General features: G+C 39.2%; 1 protein-coding gene across 2 annotated transcripts; it reads right to left on the minus strand.

Annotated features, from left to right (window-relative positions):
* Window positions 1-9,674: 9,674 nt before the first annotated feature.
* Window positions 9,675-23,610, minus strand: GJA1 (gap junction protein alpha 1). Of its 2 annotated transcripts, XR_006540471.1 has the most exons (3): window positions 23,392-23,610; window positions 10,442-12,610; window positions 9,675-10,168 (listed from the first exon to the last, which is right to left on the minus strand). XR_006540471.1 is itself a non-coding variant. In XM_021693100.1 (2 exons), the coding sequence occupies exon 2, from the start codon at window positions 12,592-12,594 to the stop codon at window positions 11,446-11,448; it is 1,149 nt and encodes a 382-aa protein (XP_021548775.1). In that variant the 5' UTR covers window positions 12,595-12,610; window positions 23,392-23,610; the 3' UTR covers window positions 9,675-11,445. The 2 variants fall into 2 exon arrangements, 1 of the variants encoding a protein (XP_021548775.1); XM_021693100.1 differs by having other exon boundaries at window positions 9,675-12,610.
* Between the last annotated feature and the right edge of the window lie 1,466 nt (window positions 23,611-25,076).

The raw sequence follows: 25,076 nt of genomic DNA on the forward strand, positions 1-25,076 counted from the left end.
CTGTTGCTTGATCTTCATAGTGATATAGTATGCTGTAATGAAGCTTATCGTGTCCTTTAATTATAGATCTTTGTATCAAGCTGCTAGCTAGGCAGAAAGTGAAAAGGAATTGCTGAGTTCACACGAAATACAGATCTCTGGCAGAGTTCTTCATCTTCCCTTAGCAGAATTCTTGGAGATTATGAAAGACAATGCCTCATATTATTCTGAATCAAGAATTGCCATCATAATCAAGACTTTTTATATCATGAGTCAAACATAATGTCAATCAGATTAAGAACCATATACTGATTATGGAGAGTGGCAAAATATTTGAGATATATCATTTAGGGGGGAAAAGACATTCTGCTAACTAACATTGCTTCTTTTAATTTTAAATACATGGCTAGGATATGTATACAAGAATTGCAGTATTATTTGTAATAATGACATATTGGGGAAAAATTGAAATGCCCAGTAACAGAGGAATAATTAAATACTGTACAGGACAGGGTGCCTGGGTGGCTCAGTCATTAAGCGTCTGCCTTCTGCTCAGGTCATGATCCCAGGGTCCTGGGATCGAGCCCCACATCAGGCTCCCTGCTTGGTGGGGAGCCTGCTTCTCCCTCTCCCACTCTCCCTGCTTGCGTTCCCTCTCTCGCTGTGTCTCTCTGTCAAATAAATAAATAAAATCTTTTAAAAAAATAAAAATAAAAAATAAATATTGTACAGGACATTCATCCTGTGGAATGTTATACAGCCATTAAAAATGAGGTAGGTCTAGGGTGGCTGGGTGGCTCAGTCCCTTAAGCGTCAGACTCTTTTTTGTTTGTTTGTTTTATTTCAGGGGTACAGGTCAAGCGTCAGACTCTTGATTTCAACTCAGGTCATGATCTCAGGGTCATAAGAGCAAGGCTCCATGCTCAGCACAGAGTCTCCTTGAGATTCTCTTTCCTCTCCCTCTGCTCCTCCCCACACTCATGCTCTATAAATAAATAAATAAATAAATAAATAAATAAATAAATAAATAAATAAAAATCTTAAAAAAAAAAAAAGGAAGCAAGTCCCTATAGTTTGCCATGAAAGTTTACTGTAAAGAATAAATGATTCACAAGCAGTATGTATATGTGTAGAGTTTGGTAACATTTAGCAGGTGGATAGTAAGGGGATCTTCACTTTTTTACATACTTCTGCCTCTGTTTGCATTTTTGTGATGAAAGGGCATTGCTTTAATAACTAAAGGAAAAGAAGAAGAGGAGGAGGGAGGTGGAGGGATCAACAGTAACTGCACTAGCAAAGCAATAGCAGAGCAAAGAAGGAAGGGAGGAGGAAGGCAGGAAGGCAGGAGGAAGGAGAATTTGCAGCTGCAGCCATCAGATCCGTGAAGGGCCATTCTCTGGAGGTGGCCTTGACCATCCACAAAGGGTGTCCCACGATGGCATTGTTTTAGTGAAATCACTGTAGGCCAGGGTATGGTTCTACAGTTTTGCAGCTTGAATGTCCATTTACCAAGAGCTGATCTATTTGTGAAAGATGAGCCTAAAATTTTCTCCAAATATGAAGCAGTTATAAAAAGTGGGAAACCACCTCATACATTTAAAATTAGAAAGAGATGCAAATATTGAACCAGAGCCTTATATTCTCTGATGAGCGTAGCCCTCTCCTCTCTACAAGGCCATTAGGGACAGCAGAGTAGTGAAAAGTGTTCAGATGCGCTTTCAGATCTTGACTGGGCCACTTACTACTATTGACTCTGGTCAAGTTACTTAACCTCAGTTTACTCATTTGTGAAGTGAAGATACTAATAATGATCTCTCAGTTTTGTTGTGCAGAAAAAGGGAATATTAATATGCTGAGGAGGTAATTTGATGAGCATAGAAAAAGAAGGAAGAAGTTTGATGTGAAAGGTTAACTTCGACTTATGCATGTCTCCCTAGAGGAGATATATGTCTGGTATAGAACTAGAGAGTCATGCGTGCTACAGTTGTGCTCACGGATCAGCAGTCAGTAATTTGGAGGTGTTGCTGTTATTACTATGGCAGACAAAATGCTAGGCGCTGATGGTAACAGCAGAGAAAAAGACAGAAGAGGCTCCTGTTTTCATAATGAGTACAGTATATGCGGAAGTCAAACACTGAATCATTCCGTCTATGTTGTGATAAGAGAGCAAGGTGCCCTAGGAGTAGAGTATAAAAAGAGAAAGCTTCCGGGAGGAAGCAAGAGTTCAGCTGAGAACGGAAGGATGAGTAGGAGTTAGCTGTGTAAAAGAGGAGGAGGAATGTGAATTAGTCAGAAGGAACCCCATCTGTGCAAGGACCACCAGTAGAAAGAAACTGAGAGCTTCGGAGGTGCTGGGAAAAGTCTAGAACAGCTATGGCTCAGAGAGCTATGAAGAGCAATGAGACAAGAGCCCAGGTCCAGCGGATGTAATGTCTGAGAGGCACCTGAAGGATTGCAGTCATTATTTCCATAAAGACAAAGGGAGCCAGTAAAGATTGCTTAACTGGAAGTCTATCTTGCCTTCCCTCTATTCTTTTTTTTTTTTTTTTTAGTATTAATAATGCTCTAGACTCTTAGCTACTCTATGGTGAGGACACATTCTGACTCATCCTTATAGGTTTATATCATCAAATTCTCAAGAGTTCTGAAGGTTCCTTACAATGTGTACCTACCTATCTACCATAGGAACTGAATTTATGTGAAGTGCTTCTCACCTTGTTTCCTTTTCATATTTATACTGTTCTTATTTTCTAGTCCTTGTCTACATTGTTGAATTTGGCATAAGACACTAAGACTTGTTTTCCAATGGCCTTGTGATACACAAATTGACATACCACTGTTTTACTTACTACAATTTTTACAGAAGTAGGAAACACACACACACAATAGAAAAAGAAAACACAGAGGCTGTGTTTTGACGCTCTGAATCTGACCGTACTGGGTCTTTTTTTTTCCAGCATTACTACCTTTCCCTTTGTCATTTCTCTTGAAAGAAATTGTAACCATTAGTTACTGCTTTCCATTTATCAAGGACTTACTGCACGTCCTATGTATGTTATTCTCATTTAATCATCACAACAACGTTGCAGAAATGAAAGTTTATTTTTGTTTATAGTTGGGGGACTGAAGCTCAGATGTTATATAGATCTTGTTCAAGGTCACACAGTGGATAAATGACAAATACTAATCAAGTGGTCTGTTTCAGTTTACCTGTACTTCTGTCACTTCAAAAATCCCGAGAACCATAAATGTAAATTAAAAAAATAGTATTTCTGGATAGACTCTCAAAAAATTTATGTTTGAAATTATGGGCATTGAAAAGTGTGAAAGGAAAACTATACTACTCCTCAAACCTCGAGCCCACAAGCAAAATATGCAAAATCTGATCATTGATGAAAAATACATGTTACTTGCTATAAATGGAAATGAATGGTAAAAATAAAAGTACACCATGTCCAAACCATCAATACAGCTTTACCCTGACATATGGTTGTATTTATGGTTTGGGGAGATACTAAAAATAACAAGAAAGGGCACAAGACTTGTTTAAAGCACCATCTTTTAAAAATGTGTAGTGTATAAAGATGAATACAAGACCGAATCTTATTTAATGTATCAAGAATTTTTTCAGACACCCTTTTCTCGACATTTCCTGTCTAATTCCACTTTTGTCATTTTTGCTTGACATATCATTTCACTGCACAGCACACTTGTATTGATCATCTGAGGTTTGTGAACAGTTTTCAAGAGGCAACAGAGTTTATGTTCTACAAATATTGGAAATTCCCCAGAAGTCCTGGGATTTTTGGAAAATCTTCAGACATTCATGCTTCTAATTCTTGAAATCATTCGCAGCCTTAATGTAATGTGGCTTTTAAAAGCAGTGCCTGCATTTTAAAGGTCATCTTGCATTTAGCCACAGATTGAGAGGATTGTTAAACATACTTTTTAAATGAAAAACAAAATCCAGTCTAAATACCTGAACCAATCATAGGGTTATCTTTGTCACCACAAACTATAGGTCTTCCTTGACTTATGAGGGGGTTAACCCCCAATAAAACCATCTGAAGTTGTAAAGATCATTAAATCGAAAATGCATGTAGTACATCTAACCTATGGAATATTATAGCTTAGACTAGCCTACCTTAAATGAGCTCTAAACACTTACATTAGCCTACACGTAGGCAAAATCATCTAACACAAAGCCTGACATATAATAAAGCATTGACTATCTCATGTAATTTATTGAATACTGTACTGAAAGTGAAAAACTGAAGGACTGTACGGGTACAGAATGGTTGAGGGTTTACCTTCCCGACCATGTGGCAGACTGGGAGCTGCAGCTCTGCCCGGTATCAAAAGAGGATCCTACTATATAATGCTGGCCCAGAAAAAGATCCAAATTCAAAATTTGAAGTACAGTTTCTACTGAATATTATCACCTTTGCACCACCATAAAGTAAAAAAAATCCTAAATCGAACCATCATAAATTGGGAACCATTTTGTATGGGCTTTGTACTGTGTTAGACTGATTCATGACACATTGAAAGAGTGAAGTTTCTTTTGTCTTAATGACTTATTTCCAAAGCTAAGTTGCTACTGTACACCTACAAAAGCTGTAAATTCCTGTGTTAACTAGCTAACCACACTTTTTTCTATCAGAGCTACTCTTTTTTCTTACAACGTTAGTGTATTTTATATGAATAGATTCCCACCTTGAAATTTTTCTCTAATTTGGTGTTACTTGGAATACATTATAGCTTCTTTAGCTCTTTTTTCACTCGCACATAAGAGCTAATTATCATGGAGAATCATCAGTTCAGAGGCAGAGCTTGGCTATAATGCTGACTAAAACTGGTCAAATGCCAAGGCACCCTGGTTCCCACATTTGCCACGTTTGGAGTTTTAGATAACCATCACCTACGGTTCTCATACTCTTTAATTATAAATGCTGGAAGTCCTCCAGACAAGTGAGGACCAGAGTAAAGATGAAAACCAAACGAATATTGTGATGGTTTTTAATGATAGTCTTTAATTACAAATCTTAAACTCTGCCAGATTATTCCAGAGTTACTACTGAAATGTTTAACTTGGCACTTGTTAAAAAGTAAATATTTACGGGAGCAAGGAAAAGGTATATATGATGAAAGGAAGTGTTTGGTACCACAAATTAACAAACACCTAACAACAATCTTGCAACAAAACTGTTCTACATGTGCATAAGAAATAGAAAGGAAGGAGTCTGATGGAAGCTTTATGTCATTTCATCCATTTTATCTTCAATTGCAAATTCAGCGTGGAAAAATTACACAATTGAAACTCCAGCTATGAACAAAACCTGAGAGGAAAGTGTGTGTGTGTGTGTGTGTGTGTGTGTGTGCGTGCGTGCGTGGCTGTATACAGCTATGATAAACCAGAAAACTCTGATGAGAGGTTAGACTGAAGAAACGAATGGAGAAGAAATGTGATTTAAAGTTCTACACTGAAATCCCCTCAATCACGATCTAATTTACTGTATCTGCTGTCATTTTTCGTTTTGAAAATTATGAATTACAAAATTATAAATTATGATATATTTTAAGTATCAGAAAGTAATGTAACAGGCAAATCTCTGTTACAGTTTTAACTTACATTGAATTATAGATGGCAAGATGCTGGATATAGTTACATTTAATTTCCAAATTACTTTGGTCTCACTGAAATTTGAAACTCATGAATGTAAAGTGGTTCCCCCCAGATATTTTTGAATTATCTGCCCCAAAAAGGCAGTCATTGACAAGCTTGGCCAAAATACGGAAAGTTGTCTCAGAACAAACATTGTCTTTAACTAGTTCTCCTGTTGTTCTATCTTTGAATAAATCTTTATATAGTGAGGAGCTTGGATGATTAGAAATTAATATGGTAGAGCACTATGAAGGCCAATGTAATTCCGGTTGCTCTGAGTTGAGGAAAACTTAAACTAGACCTACAATCACATCAAAGTCTTCAAGGGCAATGACCAATTCAACTTTGGGACTCTGGCTGGAGTTGAGGCTTCAAGGCCGGTTTTAATGGATCTCAACATTTTCCCCTTCGTTCCCTACAATTCTTTGAGTTAACCTCAATTGTAGTCATTTTCATAGAGTTTAGGCTTAAGGTTAGTTTACATTTTATGTGAGGAAGCTTTTCTAAATTAATTAACTGTGTTTAGAATTAATAAATATGCGTGAATATATGAACTATATAACTCTGACCCAAGTTTTTCAAAGCAGAAGAAAGTCTTACACTTTTCTTCACTTACTTTTTTTTTTTTTTTTTAATTTATTTATTTCGGAGAGAGAGAGTGAGAAGGCAAGAGAGGGCACAAGTGGGGAGAGGGGCAGAGGATGAGGGAGTAGCAGACTCCCCACTGAGCAGGAGCCCGATGTGGAGCTCGATCCCAGGACCCTGGGATCATGACCCGGGTCAAAGGCAGACACTTAACCAACTGGGCCACCCAGGTGCTCCCTTCACTTACTTTAAAAATAAACTTCATGGTTTCTGCTACCATAGCAAATTCCGATTAAGTTTTGTAAAGAGTTACTGACTCAGGGCGCCTGGGTGGCTCAGTCGTTAAGCGTCTGCCTTCAGCTCAGGTCATGATCCCAGGCTCCTGGGATCAAGCCCCGCATCGGGCTCCCTGCTTGGCGGGAAGCCTGCTTCTCCCTCTCCCGCTCCCCCTGCTTGTGTTCCTTGTCTCGCCGTGTCTCTGTCTGTCAAATAAATAAATAAAATCTTAAAAAAAAAAAAGTGACTGACTGACAAGAGATTCCAGCACAAATGCCCAACGAGGCTCCAGTTCCACATTGCAGAGAGGCAGAGGGCTCGTTGCATTAAATAAGACTAGGGCCAGGCTTTGCTTTCAAAGTGGGCGCCTCTTTGAGACAGTTTTTGTATTCAACAGGAAAGTGTGTAGGCATTGAAATTACTCTCCACGTCATAGCCCAAATAAGCATTTGGTCGTTTGGAAGAAACATCCGGCACCAGAAGAAATAATGACTTAAAATTTTGACACTTTTGAAGACCAGGAAACATGCAAAATTTTTCCTCCGAATCAGCTTTCTTCTTTACATGATACTCTTTATCCTGTTGAAGCAGTGTTTCCACGGTATTTGTTCCGTGTCTGCTCTTGAGTTCTGAAAATTGCCAGCTGCGAATTCTGACATGCCAAGGGCTCAGCTGTATTTGCCCAACCAAGAAAAGGTAAAAACAGAATCTCAGAGCCAGTGAAAATTATAAACACGTTTCTACACTGTTGGTGTGCTGTTTATAAAAAGAACTCACTTTAAGACTTTAATAAGCACCCAAACTTCATTATTTTGCTCTCCCCCCGAGTACAAAGCACAGATGTTTTGGCATGTTGGGATTTGAAGTTTGGAATTTTTAGGAGAGGCAGTGTGTGGGCAGAAAACTAGCATCCTGGGCAGGTTGAGGTTCAGCAATTTTCTCAAAATAATGTAAAAGAATAGCCCATGGCCTGGAAACTTAATAGAGACTCACAGGGGCTAGGATGTTAATGCACTGAACCAAAGAAGGACACTGGACTTCTTCCCAAAATTTGAAGACATTAGACAATCGTGCCACTTTTAAAAATAGGCAGCATAAGCTTGCGTATGAAATTCTGAAGTAAAACAATGGTAACATAAAATATATGATTATCTAACAAAAGACTAGAGAATTCCACATAAAAGCAGAGGCTTTGGGTGCCTGGGTGGCTTAGTCGTTAAGCGTCTGCCTTTGGCTCAGGTCATGATCCCAGGGTTCTGGGATCGAGCCCCGCATTGGGCTCCTTACTCAGCCAGAAGCCTGCTTCTCCCTTTGCCTGTTTGTGCTCTCTCTCTCTCTGTCAAATAAATAAATAAAATCTTAAAAAAAAAAGAAAAAAAAGCAGAGGCTTTGTTTAAAAATAAGTTTCCTAGTGTTAACAGAATAAGAAATAGTGTTGTAAGACAATAAAAAAGAATCTTGGAGTTTCTCTTCCCTATTCCTATTCTAATATTAAACTTTTTTTCCCCCAGCAGACTCTAGAACTGCCCTGCCCAATATGATACCCACTAGCCACATGTGGCTGTTTAATTAAAATTTAAATTAATTCATTTCTTCAGATTCACTAACCACATTTCAAGTGTTCAATAGATGATGTGGCTAGTGGCTACCATAGTGAACAGAATAAAACATTTCCACCACCATAGAAAGTTCTACTACTTCTAGAAGATTCAAAATTTTGATTTTTTTAAAGATGAAATTTTATGCAAAAACTGAGTAATATTCGTGGAATGAAACCACATTGTTTTCTCGTAATTTTTAAACACAACTCAATTTAATTTTTAGCTGTGGAAAGCAGGCGGCCAATTAAGAAAAATGTAGAGTGGAACATCTTTTTTAAACTTCTGGAAGAGTTCACCTTGAAGCTTCCTTGGGCAGGAATTGTGGGGCCATTCTAAAAATTGCCACTCCTTAACTACCTGACATATGCTTAACAGTGATTTCCTTTGGGAATGAGAACTTCTCAGATATATGTATACATTTACAAAACTGTGTACATTTCTAATATGCCTATTTTTAATAAATTGTGAAAGCTTTAAAGTTGGGGAATGTTTAGAATGAACTATTTCTGAAATATGTAACTTGCCCTCTCATCTCCACACAGCTGTTATCAGAAACCTATTTCATACCACCACCCTACTTCAACATTCAGTGGTCTAATCATTTGTCCATCCACATCCTGTGACCCCTGCATGTGCAGGACATAGAAACACGTACATTCAAATAAATCATTAGTTTCTCTATTCCCCGTAGTAAGTGTAAACACATACATGCACAGAGAAAACTTGCCTCTCCCATTGGTTTCTCAGCCAGCCAAATGATAATACCTGAAGATATGTTGACATTACCAATTACATAATTGACTGGGAAACTGGTTATTAGATAATCCTTTGATTTAAAGCAGATCTCATAACCTTTGCTCATAAAAAAAAAAGCAACTGGACTAGATTATTTCTAAATTAGTAATGATCTTATGCTCTAGTAATTGTTTGCTTTGTAATAATGTATATGTAGATTTAAAAAAAGCTATTGAAATGTGACTTAGTAGTATTACTGTTAATAAAGTTTATATTTAAAATTACAACATTATACATTGCCCCAAACTGTTCTACTCCCTCTGAATGATTCAATTTGGGGGGATGGGCGGAAAGGGAACGTTAGGAATTTCTAAAATGTATCTTCTGTATTTTCACAATGTCTTGGAATAATGGACTCAAAGATCTTTTTCATTCTTTTGTCACAGAGCATACAATACTTATACTTTGTTCTTATTATCTCCAGGAGGCTCCACAGCTTTAAAATACCGTCAACCTTATCTTTTTATGCTTACTTCTGTCATGTGAGATCTGCTAAATTACCTAGCATTACCTTATTTTAAACTTTATCACGCATCTCATTAATCTTATATCCAAAATTCTACACTTGGGTACTTTATCTTCTTCTCAGTTGAACAAATACCCAAAAATGTTAACAATCAATGTTGCACTGAACCTAATTAATGATAATTGTTTTAAAGACTCCTGAAACTTGTGAATCTTATTTGCCTAAATCATCATAACCGATGGAAATGTCTTTGATAATCGTGAACAGATGTACTACAAGGTTTAAAAATCACACAGGATATAGAGGCTATCCTTATACTAAATTAAAACTTTATTGAATAAAGAACACTCTCCAGAACACATCTGATGGACTAGGTCTACATTACATGCAATGAAGCTGAACATGACAGTAGTTTAACATGGAATGTCAAACAAATTAATATTTTTCATTGTACAAAACCGTTTATGTAGCTGACATGCAAGAAGAAAAGTATGATACTCTGCATTTTCACTAATCATCTCTGATGAGTTTTAAAAAGGCATCTGAAGAAATTGGTAGATTTCCTTAGGGTATATTTCAAATAAATTAGTTACATGTGTACTACTGGAACTCTTTCAACCTCTCTTGCATTCCAAATAAAATCTTAGTGCAAACATCAAAGTTGCTGGTCACTCCAAAAGACTGCCTAACTTATAACAGAATACAAGTTCTTAATGCGTATTAAGTAGGACAAAACCAAGAATACCAGTTAACTGCAAAATTCATTTAGGCACACTTAAAATCCCACTCTAAGCATTTCTTCTAAGTGTCTCACATTAATTACTACAGCCTGTTTACAGTACTAAAATTCTATCATTCAAGCATCCACGATTACATTTCAGAAAAAGAAAATCATCCATTTCAGCAATAGCATTACTGCTATATTCTAAAAAAGAGGGGGAAAAAAAAGGGAAAAAAATCACAATTAACAAAAACCAGTATCCACAATAGGATACATGGGGGGGGGGGAACCACTTAGGGGAAAAAAAAAAAGTGTGCTTTACTTGCACAGCAGGAATTATATAATGTAAACACCATATTGGCCCACACCACAAAATCCATGAGAAAGGCTCAAATTTGAACACTGTGTTTGCATTATTTTCAAATCTGTGTTTGTGAGTTTATACTGCTCTGCTTGTACCAATACATGACGAATAAAACACACTCTTCCACACACATACACATACAAGTGATTGTTAAATATTGAGCATGGCTTGCTTCCCTGACTCTAATTCAAAAAATGTTAAGTGACATCCCAACTGTTTTAAAAATGTTTACAGAAACCATTAAATGAATGTGAACAGTAGTTGAGGAATGATGAAAAAGTGATGGCATTGACAGGATGCAAGTAGATGTAAAAAAAAAATTAATAATGTACATATGACTGACTGATATTTGGGGAAAATGCACGGAAAGTCTTCTTCTGTGGGCCTTGTCTGAACCTTTAACTGATACCAAGAATAGAAAATACACTATGACAAGTCCACGGCCACCTGGAGGGTCAGGCCTACAACGCTTACCTTCAAAGTGCAAATTTTAACAATGGAATGTTTCAGCAGGGACATTAAAGACAACCCTCCAACTTTTTCTTGATAAAATGAAACAAGATGTCCAGGAAGTATTGTTTCCTGGCCAAAGTTATTTCAGTTTCATGGTAAAACAAAAAAAGTATTTAACCAAAAATATCACCCACTCTTTCACATACACAGAACTATTCTTAGGGGGTATGGGGGGGGGGGGAGAAAAAGCCCTTACCTATGTATCACCTAATGCAACTTATATTTAGAACTAAAGGTCTTTGAATCCACTACATTAAATACCAACTTGTACCTCCCTTAGCCCCTCCCTCTCCACCCACCTATCCCAAACACCCCCAATGAGCCTAGGTATTCTAATGTCTTTGTGTTTTCTAAGCCTCATGACAAAGGCTGTTGAGTACCACCTCCACTGGAACAAAATGAACACCTAAGGTGCACTTTCTACAGCACCTTTTCTCTTCTCCACAACTGAGTGGAATCTCAATGCTCTCAAGCCTGGCTCTAGATCTCCAGGTCATCAGGCCGAGGTCGGCTGCTGGCACGGCTGCTGGCTCTGCTGGAAGGCCGCTGGTCCACAATGGCTAGTGGTTGCAGTTCATGCCCAGTAGCTAGTTTTTTAGAATTCTGGTTGTCATCAGGGAAATCAAAAGGCTGTGCATGGGAGTTGGAGATGGTGCTTCCGGCCTGCCCCATTCGATTTTGTTCTGCACTGTAATTAGCCCAGTTTTGCTCACTTGCTTGTTTGTTGTAATTGCGGCAGGAAGAATTGTTTCTGTCTCCAGTAACCAGCTTGTACCCAGGAGGAGACATGGGAGAGAGGGGAGCTGTGGGTGAGGAGCAGCCATTGAAATACGCATATTTCGGAGATCCACACTCTTTGGAGGGGCTCAGGGGGCCAGTGCTAGCATGGTAAGGATCACTCTTTCCCTTCACGCGATCCTTAACACCCTTGAAGAAGACATAGAAAAGTTCAATGATGTTCAAGGCAAGAGACACCAGGGACACCACCAGCATGAAGATGATGAAGATGGTTTTCTCCGTGGGGCGAGAGAGGAAGCAGTCTACTTGATGAGGGCAGGGATCTCTTTTGCAAGTGTAAACGGCACTCAAGCTGAATCCATAGATGTACCACTGGATCAGCAAGAAGGCCACCTCAAAGACAGACTTGAAGAGGATACTAATGATGTAGGTTCGCAGCAGGCCCCCTCGCATTTTCACCTTGCCGTGCTCTTCAATACCATACTTGAACTTCTTTATTTCAATCTGCTTCAAGTGCATTTCCACGTTGGCACCATCCGTTTGGGCAACTTTGAGTTCCTCCTCCTTCTTGTTCAGTTTCTCTTCCTTCCGCATCACATAGAACACATGAGCCAGGTACAAGAGTGTGGGAACAGACACAAATATGATCTGCAGGACCCAGAAGCGTACATGAGAGATTGGGAAGGATTTGTCATAGCAGACATTTTCACAACCAGGTTGTTGAGTGTTACAACGAAAGGCAGACTGCTCATCACCCCAGGCCGACTCAACTGCTGTCCCCAGTAGCAGAATTCGGAAAATGAAAAGGACAGACAGCCACACCTTCCCTCCAGCGGTAGAATAGGCTTGAACCTTGTCAAGGAGTTTGCCTAAGGCACTCCAGTCACCCATGTTGCCTGGGCACCACCTGAAAAGAAACAAGAAGACAACTAAATGATCACGGACTAGAAATTATTAGTTAAAATGTACAGTTGTTTCCAGTCAACGGTCAAAATATTATAAAAAGTCTCATATCCTTCTATCACTTTTCAAAAAAAAAAAAAAAAAAAGGGCAAAATCTTCCTGTCCCGTTTTCCCCTGCAAAAAAGTCTCACAATTTTCTTTTTTTTTTTTAAAGGTTTTTTATTTATTTGACAGAGAGATAGAGAGAGAGAACAAGTTGGCAGAGAGGCAAGCAGAGGGAGAGGGAGAAGCAGGCTCCCCGCTGAGCAGGGAGCCTGATGCGGGGCTCGATCCCAGGACCCTGGGATCATGACCTGAGCTGAAGGCAGCCGCTTAACCGACTGAGCCACCCAGGCGCCCCAAGTCTCACAATTTTCTTGAGATATGGTAAGTCATAGACACAGAGCTGACATGCCCAGTAAATTGCAATCTTAACTTGCAAAGATATGTTACTTGCTCAACCATGTGACTTGAGAAACTGTCTATGCTAAGTGCCTCTGCTTATTTTATCCATCTGATAAATGAGGACAATTCTTGCCGGATAGGCTTGTGTCTGGATGCATGACTAAGCAAAATGCTGAAAGATGGTATTCAAAAAGTATGGATGTTTAAGAACTGGGATAAGAACACCCTTGAACACACACAACCTGTTTCCAAACCTCAATCCTATTATATAGCATTTTATTCTTAATTATACTCTGAACTGTTTCACCTTGCTATTTCAATTGTATTTTGTGCATGTTCTATATTATGGTCATTTATACTTCTGTTTCTTCTTAAGCAGTGACTTATGTGGTTCAGAAGTCTGTCTTCTGCCCAGAGAAAAATATGCTGTACTAAAATACACCATTTTGACATAATGTGTCATTATGTGCAGGAAACTACTTTCAAAACAAGCAAAGATTAAATGCACATCACATTTCTTTTTTTTACAAAAAATTTTTTTATTTTAGAGAGAGAGTGCGTGTGTGCGTGAGTTGGGGGAGCAGAGGCAAAGAATCTTCAAACAGACTCCCACTGTGTGTGGAGCTCCACATGGGGCTTGACCTCATCACCCATGAGATCATGACCATAGCTGAAACCAAGAGCCAGAGGCCTAATCAACTGAGCCACCCAGGCACCCCTGCATATCACATTTCAAGTAGAAGTTCAATTTGTCACAATACTAATTATAGCCTAAAGGGGCGGGGGGGGGGGGGGGAGACGACACCATTTTAAAGTGTTATCTCTAGCAAAAATTATTGGTTTTTCATCTTTTGATTGCTGTATACTTTCAAGTTCCCTTATCAGGCTTTGGGCCCTTATCCTATAGACTAGATTTAACTTTTCTATCAATACCTAGATATCTTAAGCCTAGGACTTCCCCATTGCTGGGGATGAGAAATGGACCAAAGTCTGTGGAGATGACATGGATCTCAAAAGTTATTTAGCTAATTCGATTTATACTTCTAATGCCAATAGTTCATTTAACTAATGAAAGTGGAGCTCTTAAAGGTATAGGAAATATTTGACTATCAGTAGAGGCACAAGGAGACTTATGATCCCAAGGCTAAGGATTTCCAATGCACCACACTGGTTTTAAAATTATAGTGAAGCTGGATTAAGGCTAGAAATGTTTTCATGCTTTGATACAATCTTAGCAAGGGCTGAGAGCTGGGAATAAATGAGTGACATTACATGTGGCAGGCACAGAGAATATAGTTTAATTTTCAGAGAGTATTAAGTGGAGAGTAAAAAAAGGATGAAGTGGTCAAAGATTATTTAATAATCAAAAACAAGCAAAGCAAAGACTTTCCAGGAGCTTAGTAATGAAATTTTAAATAGTGCAACTGAAAGTAGGATTATACAGGCTTCTTGGAAATATGTTCATTATCTGAATATGAAAGTTTCTCATCTGGTATTCAATTATGAGCCACCTTCTCCTTGTAGGAAGTAAATGAAATCCAAGGGAGTCTTGTCCCCACCATGCAACGTTACATTGCTGTTTAATGCCTGGACCTCCGGGCTACAGGGGCCAGAAAAAATGAAATGGAAATCTGGCCTGGGATTTCCTGGATTGAACAAAGAGATGGCTGATCCATAAAGTGAAACTATGTACCAGCTATCTAAATTGGCAGTTGATGGGTGTCTTTGATGGCAACCCAAAGACTGATGCCAAGGAATGCTAAGGGAAGATTGGGAGGTGGGTGGGCAGGTCACAGAAATAATGCTTTTCCAATGATCATAAAAAAGGGAGCTTCCCTTCTACTTTTGGGAAGGGCCATTTTAGATTCAGAGGTGACATGTTAGACAGTGAAACTGATGTATGAAAAGAGCAGTCAAAAAAGAACAAAGGGAAAAAAAGAACAAAGGCTTATAAGGTTGACAAAGAGAGTTAAAGAGTCAAGAAGGCTCAAAGTGATAGGGAGTAATTTAGCTTTGATGGACAGTTTGATGGTGAGACAACGTAAAAGAAAAAACCTACAATTTAACAGAAAATACTACCCTGGGAATGAAGAAGTACAGTCCATGAGGGTCAAACAAACATAACAGAATTTTTGGAGCTCTATCAGTAGATAGTTTCTATGTGATGATGTGTAAATTGGCCTTAATTCTGTTTGCAGAGAATTACAATATTTTGCCAGTGTCATCTGCTTTTGCTCAATACTCCAACTGCCGGGAGGGAAGTGGGACAGAGAAATCAACTCTAAAATGATTAACTGTCTGCATACATCTCATCAAATTCACTCAGTGATCGAGCTCAAGACAAATTTAACATGTTTAGATATATTACTGGGCATACTGAGAAGTCATTTTGGTCAGTGTTTCATCATTATTCAAGGCTCAAAGTTAAAATAGAATTATGTAGATGCTTGTGGCAATTAATGACTAAGCTTCGGTACATTCTATGGAAAATAAAACTTGACTTTCATCTAATTCTGAGGTTCCCCAAAATGCCCCACAGTGCCAAAGTATGTGAATTGGGTCACTGAGCAGTTCACTAGGTAGTCTTCTTTATTAACACACCAGCAACTTAATTGCAAAGTTGTCTTTTCTTTAAGCACCCACACGGTTGTCATTTGCATTAATGAGTTATACTCTTTCATCTGAATGAGATGAATTATCCAATTAGACACCTGGTATCCTGTAACCAGTCATTACCACTATCATAGAGACCATCAGATAATGTTTAATGTGAATGTTTATAATGCTTGTGATTTTCAAGGAGAGGTAACAAAAATATTACCTTTTCTGGGTAGGTGTTCCCTTTGTTCTGAGTCAAAAGTTCTATCAACTAGTTGACCCCCCCACCCCATTAGTATTGTCATTTTTCCAAGTCTTGGTCAAAAAATTAATGTCTTTTTATAATTAATAGGCATAATTACATGTTCACAGAATCCCTGGCATTGATTTACACACTACAGCCCTCATTCATATTCACCAGCATTAAGACAGGTCTATTTTTTATATGATACATGAGAAAAGCACAGCAGTGGAGGCAGCTGAATGTTCATCATATATATTCATGCCTCCACCTCCAGGTTCCCAGGTTGGAACTTTATAGGTAGAATAAGGTCTCCATTAAGGAGTTATGCAAATGCTTGACAGCAGGTGGAGCATCCTTCTTCTGTCCTCTGTGTACCGTATTAGGGCACATTTTCCTTTGCTCTTTATGGCCCTCTAGACTAGAGGCCAAAAGCCACAGATATCCAAGCATGACCACTTCTGCAGTGGTCCCTGAACCGCACCACAATCATTTGGTAGCATTTGTTAAAAACATACATTCCTGGCACTCACCAGCCTGACTAATCTGATTTGGGTGGGGGGAAGAGTGCTGGGATATTAGTTTGTCTCTTTTCTCTTTTTTAAACAAATGCACCAGGTAATTCTGAAGTTTCAGGCCAGCAGGCAAGCCAAGCGTTCCTTGACATTTTCGGTGCTCTCTTGTTCAAAATATTTAGGACTGGGAAATGCCAGGAGAGCAGAAAGGGACGGAGAGTACCTAAAAAGGCAAAAGGGGTGGCCCAGGATCAGGAGCAGAGGCTGACTGGGTGCCTGGGAATGAAGCTCACCCTTCACGGCACCACCTTGTGTCACTCCACTTGCATCTGATGCGCCCCAAGACCACAAGGACTCAAACACCTTATTTAAAATGAAAATAAGTCTTCAATTTTAAATTACGTTTGACTGTCCCTTTTGCCAGAGCAAATCACCATGCCAAAGCTGTAGTCAAGTCATTTCATGTCATTAATATACTAAGAATTGTTAGGAAAACTAGAAAATATTTTAATTTCAATTTTAAAGAATTTCCCAAATGACAGCTGTAATGAGCTTGGAGCAGGGACTTAAAAATGGCAAATGGGATTGTTAAAAACCAACATGAGACGTGACACCTATCACCTTTTTTATGACTGAAAGTAAGCACTTAAGAGAAGATGAAGAAAAAATAAAATCACGAGGGCTAAAAATGTGTAAGAAAATGACTATATAAGTTCCTCAAAAAATCATTAAATAGATCTATCTGGGGAAAAGTGTAATGCTGTGTGTTTTTAACATACTACAACCAAAAAAATTTTAAGCCCCTAAGCTAAAATGTAAACCTCCTGATGTTTTTCTTTAACTTTTAGAAGAACCCCTGTCCCTTGCAGTAAATGTCTTTGAGGGGGCTCAGTCAAGACAGTTACAATGGCCAAGAGGTTCCTTGGTAATATTCACATCTACACGTAATTAGCATAACCCACATTCATTCTGTCAGCAAATACTATAGGCTTTATCTTCCTCCAAAACCCAGACTGACGAATCCCTCCACCACCCCTGCTCCTAGCCCCATCTTGGCCATCATCACCTCCTCAGGTTTCAGGTCACTAGCCTAGTCACCGTGCTTGCCAAACCATTCTCCTCCAAGAGCCAACCTCAAGAACGAACACTCAAGCTCAGCTCCGTCTCTGTGGTTCACTTCCTCACTTCTGTAGGTCTCCACTCTGGTCTCACTTCATCAGCCAGCCCTCTAGTCCGCTCACTTCCTATTCCCTTTGTCCTGTTCTTGTTTTGTTTTGTTTTGTTTAATGGTCTTTAGCTGTACTTGACGTATTACATATATTTACCTGTTTGTTGTCTGTCTCCCTCCATGGCAAGGACTTAGTATTATCTGCTTTCCTCCACTACAATGTGAGCTCCTTGAGGGCGTGTCTTTGTCCACGGCTGTAACCACAGTACTTAAGAGTCAGAGATACTAAATAAGTATCTATTAAATGAATTAAAGGAGGCCTGTATCAAAAAAAAAAAAAAAAAAGGGCACCAGGTTCCATTCATCAGTGTTGTTTACTACCTCTTTGGGATTCTCTTATGTATTTCCCAAACTTCTGAAGTTTCAAATTAATTTAAAAAGGGACTTTCTGGGGCGCCTGGGTGGCTCAGTCGGTTAAGCGTCTGCTTTCAGCTCAGGTCATGATCCCAGGACGAGCCCCGCATCGGGCTCCCTGCTCAGCAGGGAGCCTGCTTCTCCCTCTCTCTCTGCCTGCCACTCTGCCTACCTGTGTTCTCTCTCTCTGTCAAATAAATAAATAAAATCTTTAAAAAAATAAAAAAAATAAAAAAGGGACTTTCATAGTAAAAAAAAAAACAAAAAAAGGACTGTCAGCATCTCCTGTTATACAGACATTAAATTTTCAAGTGGTAATTGCTAAAACAGAAAACTGTCTGTTGAAACAACATGCTTCAAATGATTCCTGAGCAGTCAGTAAGGACTGATGTAAGAAAAAAAAAAAAAGGTTCTTTAACAAAGAGCTTCTTGAATTTATTACGTGACATCATAGTAATTTGGGATTCTTGCAGCACTGTGTCAGGTATCGTAGATGTTGACTCAGTCTTACTATTCTGTTGTTACAGGTTAAGATTTTAAAACAACCACCGCGTGCTGTCATCCCCCCAATTCTGCAGTATTCTCACTCTGTACTATGTGATGCAATCACGGCTGAGAATAAGTAACACCAGAGTGTCTCGCAATAGAAGAAACGGCCTGTTTAAACTTGTTTCTATTTCAAGGATGACAAATCTTGAGGTAGGCCTGGAGCTCTGAAGGGTTGCTGATAGCAACCCTGGGTAACAGAACATCTCAGTGTAGTCGTCTACGCAGGCAATTAAGTGATTTGAATCGGGTACCATGGCAAATATTCCCAGTTCAAATAATACACAACCTTTTGCTTCCTTATACCTGGACGGTTACCCTAACTCTGTGGTGCGTCAAACCTACTCCATTTAAACATCTATTTACAATTCTGCCTCCTGGTTCCCTGATTATCCTTAGATTCCTCTATAAAGAATGATACCATTTTATTTCCTCAGGCATATGATGCACAGCATAGAACTGCATGGTTTGTTTTTTTGGGGGGGGGTGGGGGTAGGCGAGGGGTGGGGTGGGGAGAGACTAACCTCTTTCCTTGGTTCTTACCCCTGTTCATCACATAAGTCAATCTACATCAACGTCCACAGAACATTGAGATGAGATGGATGTTGAGGGGTGAGGGACTCCGAAGATAGTATGAGGCCTACCAAAGAGAGACAACATCCCGCCCCAGTTCTGCAGCTACCACTCAACTCCCCCACTAATAGAAGTGTCTCATGGTCACTTCATGGGTGCTAGAAGAAAAACCCTAAGCCAGAAGCCGCAGGCAAAAAGCCATGTTCTTCTATTGTGATCTGATGAGCTTAAAAAACGTAATTTCTGTCAGTTCTTGGTGTTCCCCTCCACTCACCTCCGAATTGACTATTTTTATTGAATAGCCTGGTTATTTTCTCAACATGTAAACACACCATTAGGGTGCTCACAAGTGTATTGATTAAGAACAGTCTATTTTCTTCAGTGAGCACTGAATAAGATAACTCATGTACTTGGAGCTCTTTTAAGAGCTCAATGAAGTTTAGTTATTATTCTTTAAAAGATCTTTAGATATAGATACAGTTCATGTATTTTATTATCTTGGAATATTTTCTTTAGCAAAACAGCAACTAGGAAATGATTAACATTTTCCTAATGGTAATCAAAATTAGTTTTCAAGATGTTCTTGTAATGAGTACAATATTGCTATTTTAGCAATCCCATACAGATCTGTGAGAAGGAAGAATTTACCCTTTATCAGTTGATAAGGAGAAAAAAACCTTGAAGAATGTTTGCCTGTCTGTTTGTATTTGAAGGCATCTTCCCCAAATCATGAAAAGAGCCATATCCTATAGGACATATCTGGCTCACAGAAATTGCTAAAAACAAACACACAAAAAAAACCCACCACTCCATTTCTGTGTTACTGTGAATTTTAAGCATTCCATAAAACATATTTTCTAGAAATTAATTAGAAAGCTAGGGAAATTTGGATATAAAGATTATGGAAAATTTTAAGGCTAAAGCCATTGATATACATATCTCACCATGGTTTGTGTTTTCATTTTGGCAAAAGACAGTATGTACCTACATAGCCAAATGGTCAATTTAGACAGATTAAGTGAAGACTTTAGGTAGTTATCCCAAGGATCAAAAAAATATATACAATCAATTAATCTCCCAATGAAGGAGAAATCCTGGGGATTTTTTTCTTAAACTTGACTTACCTATACTGCATATTGACCTTAATGATAAACACTAAATTAAACTACTTTTCCCTCCAGAGCTGAACTGCTGTCTGTGGATAAGCTTCAACAATCTATTTAAACAACCAAGAATCTTGGAGGGAAGTCAGAACAACAGGAAAGGTGGAGTAGAAAGTATTAATCACTGGTGACTTCCCTATCATTCCCTTCCCTCTGGTATCATATATTAAAAGGCTCTGAGGCTTCATACAAAGAGATACCTCTGGATATTATAAAAGAAAGGAAGGAATGCACTGTATCATGAGTTTCCATCCTTCTCTATGCAGGAATTGGAAACATCTAAGAAAACAACTCTCAGTATCTGCAAACACACCCTTTTAGATGCTTGCTACAGAATATCTTTGAAACCTTGTTTCCCAGAGAGGGTCGGCAATGTGGGAATCAATCATACAGTAAAGGGTGAGAAACCAAGTGGATGGCAGCTGTGGTGATAAACTCTAAAAGGCATTAGAAAAATGTGGAACCTGTTTAAACAGTGAAGAAAGTAGGCGCACAACACTACTGCCATTTTCCATGCAAAGGACAAGTGACAGCTATACTCTGACTTTGGGAAGTACAAAGCATCACACATACACGCTGCCAGGGCAGAACCTACTCCTGCCATAATTTTCAGTCAATTGGCCTACCTGGAAAAATTACCCTTCCCCAGAGGTCTTTTCTACCTAACCAGTTGGTTTTTTTGTTTGTTTGTTTGTTTTTTTTCATTATTTGAGATGGAATTAATTTAATGAGGTCTCTGCATTACTACAGGCTTTTATTTTCAACAATCCTTGCACAAAAATAAAAATTTGGCTTCTTTAAGAAATCTCAATCTATTGTTCACATTGCAACGGGGCACTTTGTGATCAAGTGTGCCCAATTTTCAAAGGGTGAGAGGAAGCACCTTTTTCTTACTAACTTGGTTGGTGATACAGAAATTAAATCCACCTCCGGGCGCCTGGGTGGCTCAGTTGGTTAAGCGACTGCCTTCGGCTCAGGTCATGATCCCAGGGTCCTGGGATCGAGTCCCACATCGGGCTCCCGGCTCAGCGGGAAGCCTGCTTCTCCCTCTCCCACTCCCCCTGCTTGTGTTCCTGCTCTCGCTGTCTCTGTCAAATAAATAAATAAAATCTTTAAAAAAAAAAAAAATTAAATCCACCTCCAAATAAACCCAAAGCTACCAACAATGTATAGCTCTCCTTTTCCCACCCCCACTTTGCACTTCTGAAGAGAAACACAGGCACATCTCAGGTTGAGGATGAGTATGAGGTTGGTCAAGGTGAGATTATGATAAACTTTATCTGACAAGCTCAGCAAACATTTGGATGCCGAAGAGGATAGTGTGGGCAATCCGCTGCTCGGAACTCAAGGTTTGAGTTTCCGAATTCTGTACTGATTTGCCTTTGGACACGTCATTAGCTCTTCCCTTATTTCATTACGGGCACCTCCTCCCCCCCCCCCCCCCCGGCTCCCCACTCCCATTCTTGGGAAGTTTTTGAGAACTTCCAAGAGAGTTACAAGTGAAGTATAAGCACGGTAATTCCCAAGGTAGTCAGATTGCCTTACCAACGTTTACACAGTAGGATTCAACAAGTTTAAGAGGAAAAAAAAAAAGGAGGGGGAGGGAAGGTAAATTGGATTGACACGTTTAATTAAATTAATCGTTTGCTCTTCTTTTACCATTTGGCACCAAGTCCATCTGCCCCTGCTCCTCCCCCCCCCCCTTTCTTTACAGTGGCGGCGGCGGACTTGAGCCCGGTTTGACTGGTAAGGATTTCAGGGAAACGTAGCAAACCTCGACAAACCCCGCGGTCGGGCAGCGCAGGAGTCCGGGGCGAGCCCGACGGATGCTAAGATGGCAGAGGCGCCCCGCGCCCCCCCTCCTCCCCCCCACCCCCCCGCCCCAGCCTCCGCATAAGCTTTCATTTTTACTTGCTTTTCAGCATTCGCCGGTGCAAATACTTCAAACCTCAGCGTCGCACCAAGAATTTAAACTAATTACTTTGGCCTGTGAAGTGTGAACAGACAAAATCCTTAGCGGGCACGAAAATGCATGGCTGCACTTCTGGCTAACAGAAGGCGTGTTACCAACAAGAGCATTTAAGAAACTGAACCGTTTAACATAACAAATCAACGTAATCACTGCCTACAGGCAGCACTCAAGCAACTCCAACCCGAAGTTGCCCTACAGTTCTGAAGTCTGTTACAGGTTCGGACAGGCAGAAGAGGAGTCGGAGGGGTGGGGGATGGCTAGCTCCCTCTAAGGCGCTGTTTAAGAAATTTTGTTTCATATTCTTTCTAAGAGTTTCAGTCTTAGGAGACGGTTTTGGAAATGCACCCTGGCATTCACTTTTGTTCTAAACGTCTCTTCTTCCCTTCTAATGCTTTGTAAGTAACCACCACCCATTCAAGGGATTTCATCTGCTGAATTGCCAACGTGGTCGAGTAAAAAAGGTGGCTCTCCTGAGGGTCTCATGTTTCCATAGTGGTTGCTAACACAAAGTAACTACTTACTGTTGCTTTAAAAACCTCAATATTACAACTCTGATTTTTATATCTTTTTATTTACTGGGGAAAATTCTAGGAAGGGACCACGTGGAAGTCAAGTAACCGCAAGGTCTTAACAAAGCACTTTGTTAAGAAGTTTGCTTTGCACAGCTATAGAACATCAATCAGGATTTACATATGAAAAAGCACAAAGTGTAGAACTCTATAGCAAGCAAGCTAAGCAAATTTGCACTTTGATTTTTTTGTGATGTTGTCAGTCAAATCCCCAACCCAGGCCCCAATCATCCCCCCCCCACCCCAGTTACAAAACACCTAGACTATTATCGATTACCCAAAAAAGTAAAATTATACTCTAAAATGAAGAACCGAATATCCAGTAAACTGGTGCTTTATTCTAATCGGAAAGGTTTGGATCTTATTTTACCTGTTGCATTATTGTTAGAAACGTTTCAACAGTTAAGAAAATACTGAACGTTCAATTTTAAATGTAAAACTATAGACACATTTTCAAGTACATCATTCCACTTACAGTATCATATCAAAGCTACATTTAACACATTTTAAAACTTTAGAAAACTTTTACGTGTAGAAATAGAAACGAATAGGTAAAGGTTTTTTTGTTTTTTTTTAACTTACTCTTTCTCTTAAAAGAAGTAGGCACGCCAAGTAATTGAACTCCTTGGAGGATGAAGTAAAATGAAAAAGCAAGCTCAGGCACTCAGACCTGTCTATTTAAAGTTTAAAAGTCTGCTGCTGTTTGGTACTTTCTTCACTCCTTCCCCCTAATGAAAGAAAAGTGCTGATACCTCGTAAAAGCTTTTTTCTAATTGGAGCACAGAGCTTTTAAAAGTTTCAAGCCACTGACTCAACGAGGAGGAGGGGCTGGAGAAGGGGAGGGGCAGAGGAAAGGCGGGGAGGAGAGTGGGGAGGAGGCCGGTGAACGTGGAAGGGTGGGGGAGAAAAGGCTCAGAGGAATAGCCAGGTTGAGATCAAGTTGTAGTTTAAATTTGCTGACGAGAAAAATGGAATAGCATTCGAGACGTGAATGCCACTACTTGCAGCTACTCTTTATAGATAGCAATTACTGGTTTTAGTTAGTGCTTGTTTCACCAAAAGTCCAGGGATAATAAAAAGTTCTGTATTTTACAATACTACAATCTTTTCTTCAATTATATATATATATATATATATATATATATATATATATATATTGCATGTTTCATGTTGCAGTAAATAAAAATGGTGGAACAGAGTTTAGCCAGTGCAAACTTGTTTGATATTGGCTAAGGTGTGTGAAGTTAAAGGTGGGTGTGAGTTATTTAATGATCTAATTCCTTTCCTCTTAATTTAAGTAGGGACAATTAACAAAGGAAATGGTGGGATGGGAGAGAGACATTGCAAAAATGAACATATATGGTGGTATGCCCATCCCAAATCTACCTTCCAACACCGCCCCCCCCGCCGACTGCTTTGAATTTTTACTCTTTCCTTCAGTTTAGCAAAAACTAGTTTTATATTTACAACTGTATTGTATATAAAACATTTTGACTGTGGGTTCGTGGTAGCTGACCTCTACCAGATCTTTTTTTAATTTTTTTTTTTATGACCTCTACCAGATCTTTGAGGAACAGAAAATTTATAATATCTCAGTTCCATTCATGGCAATGCATTAAAAAATAATGCATTTGCAGTAAAATGTCAGGATTTTTTTTTTTAATGAAATACCCACATGTAAGTTGGCATTAAGTGGATCCCCAAACTATTGACCCTCCTGGTGACCATCTCCCTCTCCAAAACCCACTGTAGAGTTTTTTGACCAATGACGGCAGAACTGTGCATACAATTTTTAGATGGTTTTCCTCCACTTCCCTCTTCAGCATTCTGCATTAAGGTTTATAATAGCCTGAGTTATGTTGCCTCATTCTTAGAGTGGGTACTCCTTTGAGGACTCCCCAGATGCCATGCCAGAGGGCTGCGGTAGGACAATTCCCCATAAATAGGCTTCAGTGATGCTCCTGAAGTTGGGCAGGGAAATCTCTTGGCCATTATTTTCTGGAAACAAAGCAAACTCATCTAGCCTGAATATTCCTTACTCTTTTCTCACTAATACAAGTACCAAGAAAAGGAGATGGCAAATACTTCCTGACAGATACCTTTCCCTACTTTCATTAAAATGATTATAAAACACCTTTTGAAATGTTATTTTAAGACACAATTTTGCTCTCATTTGCTGGGCTATACTATTTTCAAGGGTACATTTTTCTTTAAGTTAAAGAAGGTGAATAAAGAAGTAGAAATTGTAATCTGACTTTCATATCTCC

The sequence above is a fragment of the Neomonachus schauinslandi genome, chromosome 8 (genome assembly GCF_002201575.2).
Source record: "Neomonachus schauinslandi chromosome 8, ASM220157v2, whole genome shotgun sequence".
NCBI classification, from domain to species: domain Eukaryota; kingdom Metazoa; phylum Chordata; class Mammalia; order Carnivora; family Phocidae; genus Neomonachus; species Neomonachus schauinslandi.

What these genes read in the sequence shown, in the direction of transcription:
- GJA1 (XM_021693100.1), bottom strand. Translation starts at nt 12,594, where the DNA reads ATGGGTGACTGGAGTGCCTTAGGCAAACTCCTTGACAAGGTTCAAGCC.